The 17,247-nt window shown below is 33.5% G+C and overlaps 1 protein-coding gene across 3 annotated transcripts in view; it reads right to left on the reverse strand.

Moving 5' to 3' along the window:
• The window catches only part of SSBP2 (single stranded DNA binding protein 2), a 316,598-nt gene that overhangs the window by 190,608 nt on the left and 108,743 nt on the right, over positions 1–17,247 (reverse strand). For all 3 annotated transcript variants that reach the window (XM_042942559.1, XM_042942541.1, XM_042942550.1), the window contains exon 4: positions 13,500–13,584. In XM_042942559.1, coding sequence (XP_042798493.1) covers positions 13,500–13,584 — 85 coding nt within the window. The remainder of the gene's footprint in view (positions 1–13,499; positions 13,585–17,247) is intronic.

The following is a 17,247-nucleotide window of genomic DNA, read 5'->3' on the forward strand; positions in this document are numbered from 1 at the left end:
TGAATTAACTCTGACTCAACTCATTGATTCTCCAAAACAGAAAGACAGCTCTTATATTTTTATTCTTGACAGCACCACTAGAGTAAAGTAAGTATCTATCTACTTATACTTTACTCAAGGGAAAAACATGCACAATTTTTTCTCTACAAATATTTAATAACAAGATCTATTATTCCTTCTTTGGATTTCTAATTAATTTCTATTATTGGGTAAAAATTAATTAATTAACTAACTAATTAAAAGGGCTTTAGCGAAATTGCAGTCTTTAAAAAGTCCTCAATTTTTTTAAAATCCAAATTAAGTAAATCAACTCTATTTCCCTAAACACCTCCCATTATTGCTATTTTAGTCTTTTGATATGAGTAAGGTAAGCAACAGCTGCTTTTGTTCCAGATAGATATTAAAAGCCCATGAGAATGACATACACATTTAAATTACAGAAAACTATATATAATTATCACTTCTTAAATTTCGTAAAAGAAGAAAAAAAATCCTACTGGCTCTTTTTTATTTCAAAGAAAATTACTGAGATAAATTTTTTGTTTGTTTTAATTCAGCCTTGCTATGACTTTAACTCTAAAAGTTTTTAAAAAGAATAAGAAAGGGAAAATATTTTAAGCTAATAATCTGATTCAAAAGAAAATCAGAACGCAGACAGCCTATCTCACATTTTAAATATATAATGTGGACAATTTACCTACGTTGGAATAGTTAGGAAAGTCCTCACTGAACAGGCAGAATTTTACTTGTACGATTTGTTATGCAAAGGATTTAAGAGGATAGCCTATCTTTTTCCATGGGTAGAAATTGCTTAAGTTTATCAATGTTTAATAGAATTCAAATTTGGAAAAGCAGCCCAGGAGTTTGATTCAGAGAATGTCTGGGAAACAATCGGAACAGGAAGGTCCCTAAGCAAGAGGAATCATTTTTGTTCTAGAAACAAGCATCTCTCAGATAAGAAAGAGGCCTCAGTATATGATCTAACTGGATGAACCACTTTGACACAGAAAAGTATAGGAGCTGGTCAAGAGCAAGTGAAGATGGTAATAAAAAGCAGAAAGTTTCCCTCAGTAACACTGCCAAGAAACTGAAGAAACTAATACCAAACATTCATTGAAAACACAAAAGCCTAGTTTCTCTCACCAGCAGAATTAGCCTGGAAGTCTCAGCAAGTGAACAAGCTGATGGAAAACTAAATGTTAGGCGGCTGAAGGGGCAGGAAAAGAACCTTTGAGGGACGGTCAGCTAGCAAAGTGCCCTCCTTATTCACTGCGCCCTCCAGGAGAGACCACTTAGAAAGTGAGAGGTTTCCAAGCACACCACAAGTTCTAAAGGACCAGGCAGAGGTGCCAGCTCAAACCTACCTTGGTCTGAACTTGAGCTCTCAAGCAATCAAGACAGGAGTTAGGTAAGAATGATTCCCAAATAGGAGACTTAAAATGCCCCACCCACTCCACTCCCCCACCCCACCAGCCCCTCAAGTAAGTAAATGTAAATAAGTAATCTCACTGGGAATGTGGACATGGAGATGAAACCAAGTAACTTCTATTTATATTTCAAACATAAAATCCTGCTGAGATTCCCAATTCTCTGCAAACTTCCCAGTGTTCATATTGTTACTTTATGTATGTCTCTGTAGTGAATAAAATTAAAATCCTAGACATAAAGAAAGGAGTAGGCCCTGTGGAAGGAAAAACTGAGAAAGGAAAATAGTGAATAAAGATCAAAGGTTATGTTTATCGTCTGGAAAAGATAAAAGAGTACATAGGAAGGTGACCTGTGATAGGACAGGTTTACAGATTTAATTTATAGCAAGCTCCCAATGTCCTTTCACAAGAATATCTCAGGTTAGAGAAAAAAGGAAAGAAGATAGTCTAGTGTATGGGGCTATCTATTGATGCGATTTGCACAAGGAAAACATCCCCATAATTTCTAATACACATTAAAGTGTCCTATTGTAAGCAATACAGAAGTCATTTTTGATATCTAAAGATTTTCCATTTCTCTTATGTATTTGGGCTTTTGTCCATAATAAAAATTATAATATGAATTCAGCTCTGAAATATTTTCCTTTATTTTCTCTTTTCATATCTATCTCAGAGCTGACAAACCAAGGATAATGATGATAGGAGGGCTAAGATAAGGTGATACGGAAGATAAGGTAATGATCAAGGAAAAGCAAGAAAAAGGAATACTGAATGGGTCATATATGAGCAGTATAATGTTCCCATGGAAGTAGGGCACTTCGTTTAGAAATAGCATGCCTCAAGAATGTAGATTCCTTCATCAAATATTAATTGAGTACCAATTAAGTATAAGACACTAGACTACAAAATTGAACATGATATATTTTTACAGCCTATATGTTTACTTCCCTTAGGTATGAGAACTTTTACATTGCTCTTAATAAGCAATTCAATACATGATCGCTAAAACAAAGTTGTAATGAAGAAAGAGAGCTAACATATAGAGATTTCCCTATTAATCTAAGTTTCAAAAACTTCTGGAAGAAGTCATGGATCATTTAAGTCCATTTAGTTTTCCTTCTAAATCTGAATCTACTTCTCCCCCTATACAATACATGACTGCTTTCTAAAATGAAATTGTGGCCTATAAAGATCATTCAGGCATTGACAATGCTTGAGTCTTAAGTCTTGCTTCAAAAACCATAAACAGCTTTTGAATATCTTAGGAACTCAACATAGTACATTAATACCAAACAAATTTTATTAGTTGCCCTAGAGTTCAAATTAGAAGGACCTGAACTAGTGAACAGATTTGAGAAATTTCCTGGGCTATATAGAACACACCAGGCAAGCTATCTAAGTGAGTCTACCCTTAGTGTGTTAAGTGTTTACCTTTCACTGAGTTGTACTTTCCCCTTGTCTTAATGTTAGCTCCTTCCTTCCTATCACCCCCTAAATGTGAGCTTTTTTTTTTTTTAATAAATTTCCATCCCCAGGCCTCAATTCTTTTTCTTTTTTTTTAATGTTTATTTATTTTTGAGAGAAAGAGAGAGAACAAGATGGGAAAGGGCAGAGAGAGGGAGGCAGAGGATCCGAAGCAAGAGAGCTCGATGTGGCACTCAAGCTCACAAACTGTGAGCCCAGGCCTCAATTCTTAACTCACCTTTTTTCTCTCATTATTAAACCCATTCTTATAGCTGAATACACTTTCTCTATGTTCTTCCTTCCAAATTTCAGATTTCTGCTAATGGCATCACAAAGTCCATCGGTAGTGTTGACTACAAATTTAAAAAATTTTTATGTCTTCCTTGATTCTTACAACTCTTCTTTATTATCCTTCATTTTCATCTTTCATTTTCAATTTCAATTGCTGCTACCCTCATTCGAAGGCTTTTCAGCTCTTACCAAGACTGTTAGGCAAGCCTCTCCCCAGTTTTCACCTTTAGTCCTTTCCCTTTCTTCAGTTCCTCTCACACAATGCCCTCATATTAATCGTCCTAAAATATAATTTACTATTTTTTTAATATGCTCAAAAAATGATTCTCCATTGCAGGCATAACAAAAGTTTCATCTAGTATAGTTGAAATAGTTATCAGTGAATATTTGGAAAACCTGAGTTTTCCTCACAAAACCTTGCTCAACTTTTAAACAATGGCATATCATTTACTTCTCTGGGTACCAAATTCCCTATCTAGTAAAATAAGTAGGTTGGACCAAATAAGCATTTTGAAACTCTTTTATTTTAAATTGTTGGACTGTTTTGGGTTCTGACACTGGCAATATATAAAAAATAAAGAGACACAGAGATAGAGAGACAGAGATGCTTATTTAAGAGTCTTACCAAGAACCCATAAGGAAGAGTTCTTGAACCCTGCAGGGGGTAAAGGAAGACAGATGCAGAAACAGCTGTGAAAAGCTGTTGTGACATGATAAAGACTTGAACTTAAGCGTCTGCAGTGAGATTAGAGAAGAGAAGACATGCATAAGGAATGTTTAGGCAATAGATTTGACTGGTTTGGATGACTAGTCAAGGACAAAGGAGAACAATCACCGGGATTAAAAAAAGATTCATTTATGGCACGCGTAATGACTTAAATGGAGATTCATTCCATTTAATTAGAAAGAGAAAATTGAAAGAAATGGGAAAGGAGAACTAAACTGCTTCAGTTAAAACAGAAGAGGCCAAGAGCCTCTCCTCTAGGGTGTTCTCTTCCTTCTCACCTCTAGGCCAGGAGTCTGGGAAACTCAACATAAAAGCAATGACAGGATAATTTCATAGTGTTCTCACAGTTTTAAAATTTTACTATCTGTTAGCTAAGCATTAATCCTGTGTTTGATTTTTCTACTCCATAGTCAAACAGCTCTGCTTACTATTCCCTAAATACACCTTATATTTTTCCAATGTCAACCTGTTTCTCTGATATACCCTCTCACACACCTCTTCTCATCCAAATCCTAGTTGTCATTCAAAAGTCAGTGCACATTCAGATTATTTAAACTCATACAGTATAACAGGTATTATCTATATTATACTCATAACAACTAACTCATGATATACAGTTCATATACCTGTCCAAATTATGAATCCTTAGAGAGAGAAATATTTATGTCTCTGCCTCTTACACAGCCTCAAAGTAACTTGTATATAAATGGGTTCTCAAAAAAGAGTTAATAAAGAAATGACAGAATGATTCTAAGTTATATCTACCAAAATCACTCGTCTCAGTGATAATTCTGCATAGAATTACACTGATGAATAGTTGTACACCTTTCTTCTTTAAAAATCTAGATATTTTAATGTATCACTATTTATCTATCTATCTATCTATCTATCTATCTATTTATTTATTTATTTATTTATTTATTTATTTATTATTGAGAGAGAGCGAGCGAGCAGGGGAAAGGGGCAGAGGGAGAGAGACAGAACCCAAAGTATACTTCATGCACAGCACAGAGCCCGATGCAGGGCTCAGTCCCACAACCCTGGGATCATGATCTAAGCTGAAATCAAGAGTCAGATGCTCAACTGACTGAGCCACCCAGGCATTCCAAAATACCACACATTTTAAAGTTAAAGTTTGACTTTCATAAGAAAAATAATAAAAACCACTTAAAAAATATCTGTACCTTCTTTTTGAAGAGATGGTGACAATTTCCTTTTAGAAAGTTCAAAGATTCAGAAGTTAGCACCTAAACTTTGACAACTGACAACATCTATCTACTGTGGCTGGCTGCAAATAACTCCCTGTATTATAATAGTAGCTGTTTGTGGTTTTAAACCCAAGAGACAGAGTAAAGTATCAGGTCATATTTATGTGTGTGTGTGTGTGGGGGGGGGGGGGGGGTTGGGGAAGCCCTTTATACTCAAAATAAATGGAATCAAATTTAAAAATATTTCATGAAGTCTGAAAATAGATAACACATTCTTATTCATACAAAATAGCATGTCACATCATTATAGCCCTGCCCATTAATTCTTGGCTAAGTAACTAATTTTTTTAAATTTCTAGTATATATTCAAAGATACAACACCTAAATTTGTGAGGCACTTATTTTTTTACAAAAGAGATGTGGACCCCTAACCTCACTACCAATGCCCACAAAATCCAAGAAATACAATAATAATTAAAAACTAGATTGGGGTAAATTACACATGATTTTTTCCAGTATTTTTAATTTTTTGCCCTCTTATCAAAGGGAAAAGGAATAAAAACAAGGTAAGACTTTCATAAAGTTGTATTAAGTTGTCTACAAAATACAGCAATTTTGGGGAGGACTTTTTTTGTTGTTGTGTAAAGATTTAATTTTTAAGTAACTGCTACACCCAACATGAGGCTGGAACTCACAATCCCAAGACCAAGAGTCACACACTCTACCAACTGAGTTGGCCAGATGCCCCCCAAAATATACCAATTTTAAATCAAGTTGTGTAACATATAAACAGAAAACAAAGTGGCTACAGAAATATTACACTACAAATCTAAAGTATTTAGACACATTTTGTTTTTCCTTTTAAAAACCTCTAAAATAACTTATTTCATATGACTTTTAAATTTATGAATTTCATATCTCTAATAGTACATTAGAATTATGTATTATTTTTGAAAGAGTATCCTATTTCTATCAGTTTTGCTTTTATGTTATTACTCTATGGCAACATAATCACAGGTAGTATAATATCAGCATTAAAAATAGTAAAGAAGGGCACCTGGGTGGCTCAGTCAGTTAAGTGCTCAGGTCATGATCCCGTGCTTAGTGGATTCAAGCCCCAAATCAGGCTCTGTCCTGACAGCGTGGAGCGTACTTGGAATTTTCTTTCTCTCCCTCCCTCTCTCTCTCTCTCTCTCTCTCTCTCTCTCTCTCTCTGCCCCTTCCCTGCTTATGCTGTTTCAAAATAAATAAACATCTAAAAAAAAAAAAAGATGAAATTCCTTTAAACCATATACTTTGAAAAAATATTTTTCACAATGAAACAAGCTGTCAATAAAGTCATACTTATGTTTATCTCTTTTCCGTATTAGTTTCTCCATTTATTTCTTTAAGGATTTTGTAGTATCTATCTAATGCTAGAAATTATGGTGTAAATTTTTTTTAAGTTTATTTATTTATTTTGAGGGGGTGTAGGGGCTGACAGAGAGGGAGAGAGAGAATCCCAAGCAGGTTCCCCATTGTCAGCACTGAGCTCAATGCCAGGCTTGACTCAGGGCTTAATCTCATGAACCATGAGACCATTACCTGAGCTGAAATCAAGAGTCCGACGCTTAACCAACTGAGCCACCCACGTTATAAAATATTTTTAAGTAGAATTCTTCCAAAATGCCTATACTTTTTTTGCTTGTCTCCTATTATTCATGTCTTCTATCAAATGACTGACATAACATATTGCCCTACAGGAAATCCCCAGGATCAAAAGAAATAAGAAACATAGCTGATATAGTTATCTGCAGTACTTTGAAGCCACCCAGAAGCATTCCTAGGCACAGTGACAAGCTGGGATTACAGACACACAGATACCACATGTAAAGTGGTAGACGTGCTTCTTCAAACGGACACAGCTTACACAAAAACACACACACAAAAATAAACAACTTACCTTATGCTAGAAAGAATATAAGGTGGTTTATAAAGTTTACACATTGCAAAAGAAATTAAACTAGATCCTATCAGAAATGAAAACAATGGTAGAAACAAGACAGCATATAAGGTGAAAAGTGAACCTGTTGAGGTGAACAAATGCGTATATACTGACTGATAAACATTAATACACACCTACAACAGTTTTTATTATCTTAATGGATTTTAAAGGTAAGTTTATGTGTTCCTATCCTATTGAGAACTCTCGTTTAGGGGTGCCTGGGTGGCTCAGGTGGCTAAGCATCCGACTGTGGCTCAGGTCATGATCTCACAGTTCGTGAGTTTAAGCACCCCATGAGGGTCTGTGCTGACAGCTCAGAGCCTGGAGCCTGCTTCGGGTTCTGTGCCTCCCTCTCTCCCTGCCCCTCCTCCGCCTCCCTCTCTCCCTGCCCCTCCTCCACCCATGTTCTGACACTCTCTCTTTCTCAAAAAAAAAAAAAAAAAAAGAATAAACATTAAAAAAAACAACAACTCTACTTTACACTGTGTAGGAGAATTATAGCCTAATGTGATACATTAATTTGAGCAGGTACTAATTACAGCTACTATACACTGAAAACAACCCCCATCCGATGTTATGTGTACTTGCCATCTCTCTCCATAGTCTTAAATATACATTCTGACTGATCTAACAATCTAAGACTATAATATGTTTCTCCATGTAATTTACTACTTGACATTTCAAACTTCTTGAGAAACGATCTCTTTCACTAGATGGTAGCCCATGAGAATAGGGATTGTATCTATTTTGTTCACAGCTAGATTCCCTAGTGCCGTGCCTCCTGAGATATAAAGGCTTTGCTACCTGCTTTGATTCATTTGTTATGTCTTTACAGATTACTGTCTTATCTAAATTTGTTTTGAAATACAAAATGAATAAAGGTAGTATTAAATGACCTTCCTAAAATTACATATCCAGTTACATTCAACTAAAAAATAACAAAAACTTCTTAGATAATATTTTATTTAATCATTCATTTATATAAACACCACACATTATTTGAACATCTCATGTCAGGCACCATGCCGGGCACAGGGGATGAAAAAGACAAGACAAAGCCTCCTCCCTGAGAAAGCTCACCAATCATTAGAGAAAACATTCCATTATAAAAATCTAATATACAGGAATATCAGGGAGGTACACAGAAGATGTTATCATAGCAAAGGGTGTACTTAACTCTCTGCAATAGTTTTCTTTTTAGAAAAATGTATTTTTTTAATTGAAGTATAACTGATATATAATATATTAGTTTCAGGTGTGCAAAATGGTGATTTGACATTTATATACATTACAAAATGGTTACCATAAGTGTAGTTACTATCTGTCACCACACAAAGTTATTATAAAATTATTGACTATATTCACTATGTTATACTTTCTACAGAAGTATTTTCCTATATAATATGATTATCTGCAAAAACAATTTTCATAAGGTATCAATAAAAACATTATTCTCCTATTGTTTTATTTACATAATATTACATGTTGTGTATCATTTTTTAAAAGTATCCTATCATGACAAACCTATAACATAATCCTTTCTAGAAGTTATAAACATTCTCTTAGGCAAGAATACAAAAATCAGCATCATGTTATCAACAATCACAACTTAAGCCTACAACTTTATCTGAACATTTGAACAACTTAAAACCTCTCCAGTCTACCAGACTTACAGACTACTATATTCTGTTAACATTTATCGAACTATTATTTGACAGACCCCAGGGAAAAACAAACCGAATACTGTGCTCTCCAAGAGCTCATTGTAATAATGTGATTTCATTACCACCACACTAAAGCAATGATATATTTTGGCTCTATCTCTGCTTTAGGACAATTAAGGAATCTTCATTCATACCAGAGAACTAAAATTATAATCACTGTATACATTTCTCATTAAGTTTAATAGTATATATTGATACTTTTCTTAGGAAATGAATGAAATTAGAAACGAATTGTTAAATAAAACAACTCTATGTTAATCTGAAGCACAAAAAAAATCTAGTAAATATTAATTAACTCCACGTAAAAGCATTGCCTGTGATTTCAGAGTAAAACAGAAACATACTAATGGGGAGAAAAGAAAAGCTAGTTCAATAAACATTACAAGTTAGCATGTATTAGTTTTAATCATGTGAGGTGATGGCTTACTTTTAATGATAATATTGTAGCATCTAATAATAATTTTACAGCTCAGATAAACCTAGTTTTCACTCAGGATAAAAATTACAGTTCCAAGTTAGTTATCTCCCAGTCATGTGGCAAAATAATGGCTCCATAGTAAAATCTCTATACCCTCTCATATGATAAATTCCTAATTATTTTTTTTTTTCAAATTTTTTTTAACGTTTTTCAATTTTATTTTTGAGACAGAGAGAGACAGAGCATGAACGGGGGAGGGTCAGAGAGAGGGAGACACAGAATCTGAAACAGGCTCCAGGCTCTGAGCTGTCAGCACAGAACCCGACGCGGGGCTTGAACTCAAGGACGGCGAGATCATGACCTGAGCCGAAGTCGGATGCTTAACCGACCGAGCCACCCAGGCGCCCCGATAAATTCCTAATTATTAAACTTTCCTCCAGCATTTCTGATCTTATTTTCCACTCCCCTCTAGAAAATCAACAGGTAGACATAACTTCACACTATCTACCATAGCAGAGAAGAAACAGATTTGTTTGGAGATCATCACTGTATTTTCCTGCCATCAGTTCTCAAAGAGGAAGCTTAGCAATACCCGTAAATACATTGGAAAATACTGTGTTTATTCCTTTCTAAAGTTAATTACCTTAACTATATTTTAATATCTTGCTATTTTAACATTTTTCAAAATTACAAATATAGAGAAAATACAAAATAAATGTATGGCATTTTTATGAAATATTATAAAGCAAGCACATGGTTATTATAAATTAATCATCACCATGGTCAGGCAAAATAGAATTTTGCCAAATATCTCAAAAGCCTTTTCCATGAGCCCCATCCCAATCATAACCTCTTCCCATTTCCCATATTCTAACTTGTATAATAATCATTTCCTTGTGTTTTCTCTTTGTCACCCAAAAGTGCATGCCTGCACACTATTTACTGTTGATTTCCAAATGTGTCATTATTTTACAAATAGCACTGCATATAGATGCTAAATATTTAATATGTTTTAAATATAAATCCAAGAAGATCAAGGTTTTACTCATCTTAAATGTTTTATTTTGTTTTCACTTTTTCTCACAGGAAGTATGAACAGGTAATTTTTTGAGGGAAAGGGTATGAACATTGCATCAATGATCACTTGGCAAATAAAATAATAGAGTGACAAAAATCCATATTCTAAAGAGGTCAAAAAACAACCCCCCCCCCAAAAAAAAAATTAAAATAAAAGCCAAAAATGTTTCTGGGATAATAATTACCAAAAAAAGAGTTTATTAAAAGTTATACAATGGCCTAAAAGTTACATCTATTCAGTTCATAGATCTCTCCCTCAATATGTGCACATACAAAAAGCAAAGTCTTTCATAAATGCTTACAGCATATAAAAACACAGAACCACCTCAAATATGTGATATTTTACTAAATTAGTTATTTTCTAATTTCGAAGAGACATTGTAAGGTAGTCACTGAAAGGTAAAAGTTTCTCTGTTTTAAAATAAATTTCCTGAATATAAAATTAACTGTAAGTATTTGGAAAATACAGAAAGTATTTTGCATAATCCCAATATCAAAAGGTAATCATTTTTAACATTTTAGCCTATTTTTTAATTAAAAAGATTATTCATTATTCACCTCATTACGCCTCTATCATTTCTTTTAAAAAAGTAGTCTATTTTTCATTACCCATTATCAATCATATAAACAAAGACTATAAAGTAACAAGACTATTTTTTAAACATATGAGAATTTATGCATGCAAGTACTTTTTTATTCTAAAGATGAAGCTCTTGAACAAAATATTTTCAGAATGCTCCTTTGAGAGCTACCTTGAAAGGCAGTAGGTATACATATTAATTACTATTACAGAAATGGTCCCATCATGAACTCTAATAAAGAAATATAGAAGTCTAGAATTTTGCCACAATCTTATTGTTTGTTCCTGTTTCCCATTTTCTTCCCTGAGTCTTTCAAATTTCTATATCTGCACATTAAACATGAATTGTGTTGATTATTTTCAGAAACTATCTACTATTAAGAAGTCAGGAAATCCTACTCATGAAAATTACCATAAAATTATGCTACAAAAAAAATGTATTTCTAAAATCCAATTATAACATAAAATTATGTAAGTCAACCTCTTCACAAACCTTCATTTAAAAGACAATTTTGGAGACATATTATCACTGAAACTAAACTGGCTTAAAGGTATAATAAAATGCTGCCTAAAATAAATCAAATCTCTTAAAACTAATATTTAAGATAAAATTAGAAAACATCTGATAAAGCATGTGCTAACATTCATAATGAATTATAAAATCCAAATACTTAATTTTTTTCTAAACTACATTTTTTAGGACCAAATTACATGCTAAGGGATTATTCTTCCTTGAAAATCTATTCTAGTTTCAATTGTACTTCTAGCCAATGCTCATGATCAAAAACTTTGGAATTTTAAGTGGGTTTCTAAAGCTAACAAGTGTGAATATTCTCTGAAATACTGAAAATGCCTCATGAATGCAAAATGAATAGGACAATGATGATGAGGATGATGATGAGGAAGAGGTGGAGGAGGAGGCTATGACAATGATGATTTATCTAATGCTTCTAAGACATGCTAAATTAGTTCAGTATTCCCTGTAAGATCTCTATGGTAAACAGTAGGGTGCATTTTTCTATACAATGGAATTTTGAAAAATTATTTACATAATTAATTCCTTAAAATGTAGATTCACAAATATTATTGTCCTTTGGAGTACAATACTGGCACTATCGAATGCCATCTAGTTGTCAAAATTATTGGGTATTTCAAAAATGTTTCCCATGAATGGCAGGTCAAAGCTAGACATGTCTTTTTGGTGTAGGAGATAGATGAGATGCAAGTATCCCACTCTAGCCAGATTCCTTATCATCATCATGGTTGGATCTCTGCTCTACTTTCTGCTATAAATACTGTGCCCTAGATTCTGCCTTACCTGGATTTTCTCTACATTTTCTTTCCATGCAAAAGCATCCGTTTCACTCACTCACCCAAGAGCTATTGTTTGGTACGGAGCAAGCTTTATGAATACAATCAATGTCAGATGAGGCAAGCACAAGCAGTCACTTTAATCAGCTTGGTACACAGTTAAAGTATTACACAGTCCCTGCCAGATGCCCAAACTTTCCCTTCTCTTCAGCTTGCACACTGTTCCTAGTGCTACTTTTAGGGCTGTAATTCTCCTGGCTATTTCAACTCTTTAGTCTGAGACTGAAGTATGTCATTTGGAAGAACAAGGTCTTTTTCCCTTTTGAGTCCTGGTTTTGGTTTTTAAGGCTATTCACACAGAATGATGTCCCCCTTCTACCAAGTAAACAAATAACAAATAACCCTCTGGTTAAGTTTTAGGTAGTTACCATCATATATCTCCTCAGGTTCCAGCCCCATTTCCACCTCCTCCAAGCTAAGGACATTGGGTTTCCTTCCTCCCAAACTCAAGATGTCCTTCCTTTATGGTCAATTCTACAAACAGTATTTTCCCAGACCCGTCACAATACTATCTTATTCTTAAATGCAATTTTTCCCTAAAAAAAAAAATTTTGTTTTTTTCCCCTCCTATTTTCTACAATTCTACTTCCTAACACCATCAACTCTCTAAAATCACATTTGCAGTTATTCTAACAAAATTCTCAATATACGTCACTTAGCCAGGGACAATCTACTGTCCTCCACTCAGAATTAAAAAATGAAAAAAAGTTTTAAAAATCACATTTTCATTTTTGCATAGCATCTTTTGCTGTTTCCTTTAATTCACAATAAGTTTTAGTTGTAGAAATTAATTCATTATAGAGGATAGTTTTGATATGTAACCGAAAGGTATAAAAAAGAAGAAAATAGTATCTTTATGTATTTTTTAAATCTTATGTGCAAAAGAGAAACTTATCATTTGTAGTATTCTCATGACTCCTTTTGTAGAATAAAGAATTACTACTTCATTTTTATAAATCTGAAATTTCACAAATCAGGCATGCTTAAAGGTAAAAAAAATGCGTTTAACAACTTGGAATTAAGACTAACCTTGTATCTTAAGCTTTTCAACAAGACAAACACTCATTTGTATTTCGCTTTAAAGTTATAACTCTAATTTTTAAGAAAAAAATAACACCCAGTTTCTTAAAACCAAAGAAAAAGAATAGATGGTCCAATGAATTTTTCAAGAGTAGTGGTTAAAAAGAAAACTAACAATATAATTTAGTTCAATTAAACATTAACTCACATAATCATGGAAGGCTTTTGCTTCACTTGAATGCTCACATGTTTCCCGTCTTTCTGGAGCTGCACAGTAGAGATCCCAAAATACACTAAAAAAGTAATTATGGTAACATTAAGAAAAGCAGATAACACCAAATGAGAGATCAAAATTCCAAAAATAGAAGACATGTATTACTCTTTATACAAAATGTGTTTTCTTCTTCAGGACAAATGTTTCTATGAAAGATTTAAATCAAGCAGGGTTCTTCCTGCAATAACATCTTTCAGAAATAGCTATGTTTCAGAAATGCTAAGATTTTTTTCTAAAAAAAATTAAAACATTTTTTAAACTGTCATTTTAAATTATCTGTTTATATAGCTTAAACACATGATTGAAATAATTACAATGCCTTTCACAGCTTCCCCATAAAAACAACAGTAAATAATATCCTAATTTAATCATTAAAGAATAAAGTGACACATTATTTTTTTTCAAGGTAATTTTGTTTTCCAATTACCAGGCCAATATCCTGACCATTTAATCACACTGTTCAAACAAATACATTTTCCTAAAATATTCTCTTTTTTGTCCTTGCAATTACCAAAATAGGTTAGTAATTTTGAAAATTCAAAAAATCCAAGGTCTCTTTTTTTCCCCTCCTATTCAAAAACAATGGGAATAAGTAAGGTGGAACCGGTTGGGAAAAATAATTATACTGCTTACAAAATTATGTCTCTGATCATCCTTCCATCAATGAAATTAACAATGAGCATGAGCAAAGGATTCAAATTCAGGAAAGCAAATATCTAGAAACACTGGCAACAAAGGCAATTATACTGATCAACAGAAATCTTTTTTTATTATACATTTCCCACTCTACAGAATGGAAAATAGACTAATCAATTGGTTAAGAGCACAGGTTTTGGAACAGGACACTTCTCAGAAGCCAGGTCTGTAAATTAATTACTAGCTCAAACTGCTTAAACAGATCAGAAACACAATTTCCTCCTTTCTATTAAGGGAATTGTTTCTATAAAATGGGATTGTTGAGAAAATTAAATTATATAACATAAATACAGCATCTAACAGAGTAAGCATATTATCAATAATATAATCAACACTATGATTAGCTTGCATTAAAGTTTAAAATGCATACATATTGTTAGGACTATCAACAATAGCCAAAGTATAGAAAGAGCCCAAATGTCCATCGATGGATGAATGGATAAAGAAGATATGGTGTGTGTGTGTGTGTTATATATACACAATGGAGTATGACTCGGCAATCAAAAAGAATGAAATCTTGCTATTCGCAACTATGTGGATGGAACTAGAGGGTATTATGTTAAGTGAAATTAGTCAGTCAGAGAAAGACAAATATCATATGACTTCACTCATAAGAGGACTTTAAGATACAAAACAGATGAACATAAGGGAAGGGAAGCAAAAATAATATAAAAACAGGGAGGGGGACAAAAACACAAGAGACTCTTAAATATGGAAAACAAACAGAGGGTTACTGGAGGGGTTGTGGGATGGATTAAATGAGTAAGGGGCATTCAGGAATCTACTCCTGAAATCATTGTTGCTGCTACATGCTAACTTAGATATAATTTTTAAAAAAATAATTAAATAAAAATTAAAAAAAGAAAAAAGAACATAGATGGTTAAGTATTGGCATAAAAAAAAGAAAGATAAATTAAACCTGGACTCTTTGGTTTGACCCTTGGAGACAGCCTGAAACTCTCTCTCCACAGCTAGGAGAAAACATTCTGTAGGCCTTATAACACAACTAGTTCAGTAAAATAAGATTGTCTTCAACAGTAAAAAATATGAATGATTGAGTACTGCCATTTAATTTCCTTTGAAGTTTCCACAATAAGCAAGGAAAATAAGGAAAACAACGCAATTAAAAGTTGCACTTGGTCTTCTTAGGTCCCTTTTGGGACAAAAAGTATACAAATTATAGATATACAAAGATACAGGTAAAAGTTTTCTGCCTATATCAAGTGTGTTATGAGTTATAGTATATTGTAAATATTATTTCTTATGTTCATGTTATTAAGGAACTTCAAAGCTCTTAAAAAACAAAATTATAATGGTCTTTAAATTGTATTTAAACAGAAAATAATATGTGCAATATTATGACAAACATCTTAATATCTCTTCTTATTCACTAATTTCCTAGCAAATGCTGTAAGAACCCTCTTGGAAATTATTACATTTTTACTTTTAAAATGTTGTCTTACAAAATGGACTGGAAAAAAACTAATAATTTCTTATCAGACTATGTCCTAAAAGTTATTAAATAACTATCAATAAATAACTATTTATACACATATTATTAAATTAAATATTTACCTTGGAACAGTAACACTGCTCTATTTCTATTTTTAAGTTTCCCTTTATGGATTTAATGTAAGGTTAAAAGTTTACAAGATCAAGATGAGGGATAATAAAACAACTTACTAAAATGAGATAACTTTTTATATGGTATTTTTCTGACAATAATACATTACCCATACATGATCTCCTTGAATAAAGTTAAAGAAATACACCCTTTGAAGACATTTACCAAAGGGAGAAATACACAGTTATACAATAATAATTACAGATATTAATACTCCACTCTCAATACTGGACAAAACAACCAGACAAAAGATAAACAAGGAAACAGAAATTAAACAACACAGTAAAGTAACTAGATTTAACAGACATATGCAGAACACTCCACCCAGCAACAACAGCATATACCTTCCTCTCAAGTGCACATGGGACATTTTCCAGAATAGGCCATATGTTAAAGCACACATTAAGTCTCAGTAGATTTGAAAAGATAGATATCATACAAAGTATCTTCTCTGACCACAATGGGATGAAGTTAGAGATCAGTAACAGGAGGAAAGGGGTGACTGGGTGGCTCAGTTGGTTAAGCATCCAACTCTTGATTTCGGCTCAGGTTATGATCACATGCTTTCTAAGTTCAAGCCCCATGTCAGGCTCTGTGCTGTCAGTGCAGAGCCTGATTGGGAGTCTCCCTCTCCCTTTCTCTCTGCCCCTGCCCTAATCACACACACACATTTTCTCTCACAACAAATAAACTTTAAAAAAAGGGAGAGAGACATAGAAGAGACAGAAGACTCAAATTACTAAAGACACCATCAACAAAATATCTGCTAAAACTAAATAAATGGATTCAGTAAAGTTGCTGGATATAAAATCAATACATAAAAATCAGCTGTGTTTCTATAAAGTAACAATGAACTATCAGGCAGCAAAATCAAGACAACAATTCCATTCACAATTGTATCAAAAAAAGTAACATACCCAGGAATAAATTTAACCATATGATCTAGCAATTCTACTTCTCGGTTTATACCCACAAGAACTGAAAGCACAGAGTGCTGGGTGGCTCAGCAGGTTAAGCATTGGAATCTCAGGTCTTGATCTCATGGGATTGTGGGATCGAGCCTTCTGCCCTGCTCCCCGTCAGGGTCTGCGCTAATAGCACAGAGCCAGCTTGGGATTCTTGCTCTTCCTCTTCATTTTTTTTTTTTTTTAAGTTTATTTATTTACTTAGAACAATCTGGGGAGGGGCAGAAAGAGAGAGAGAGAGAGAGAGAGAGAGAGAGAGAGAGAGAGAGAGAATACCAAGCAGGATGCACACTGCCAGCATGGAGTGTAATGTGGAGCTCAAACTCACAAACCAGGAGATAAATGACCTGAGCCAAAATCTAGAGTCAGAGGCTTAACTGACTGAGCCACCCTGGTG

The sequence above is a fragment of the Panthera leo genome, chromosome A1, assembly GCF_018350215.1.
Source record: "Panthera leo isolate Ple1 chromosome A1, P.leo_Ple1_pat1.1, whole genome shotgun sequence".
In the NCBI taxonomy this organism is placed as follows: Eukaryota; Metazoa; Chordata; class Mammalia; order Carnivora; family Felidae; genus Panthera; species Panthera leo.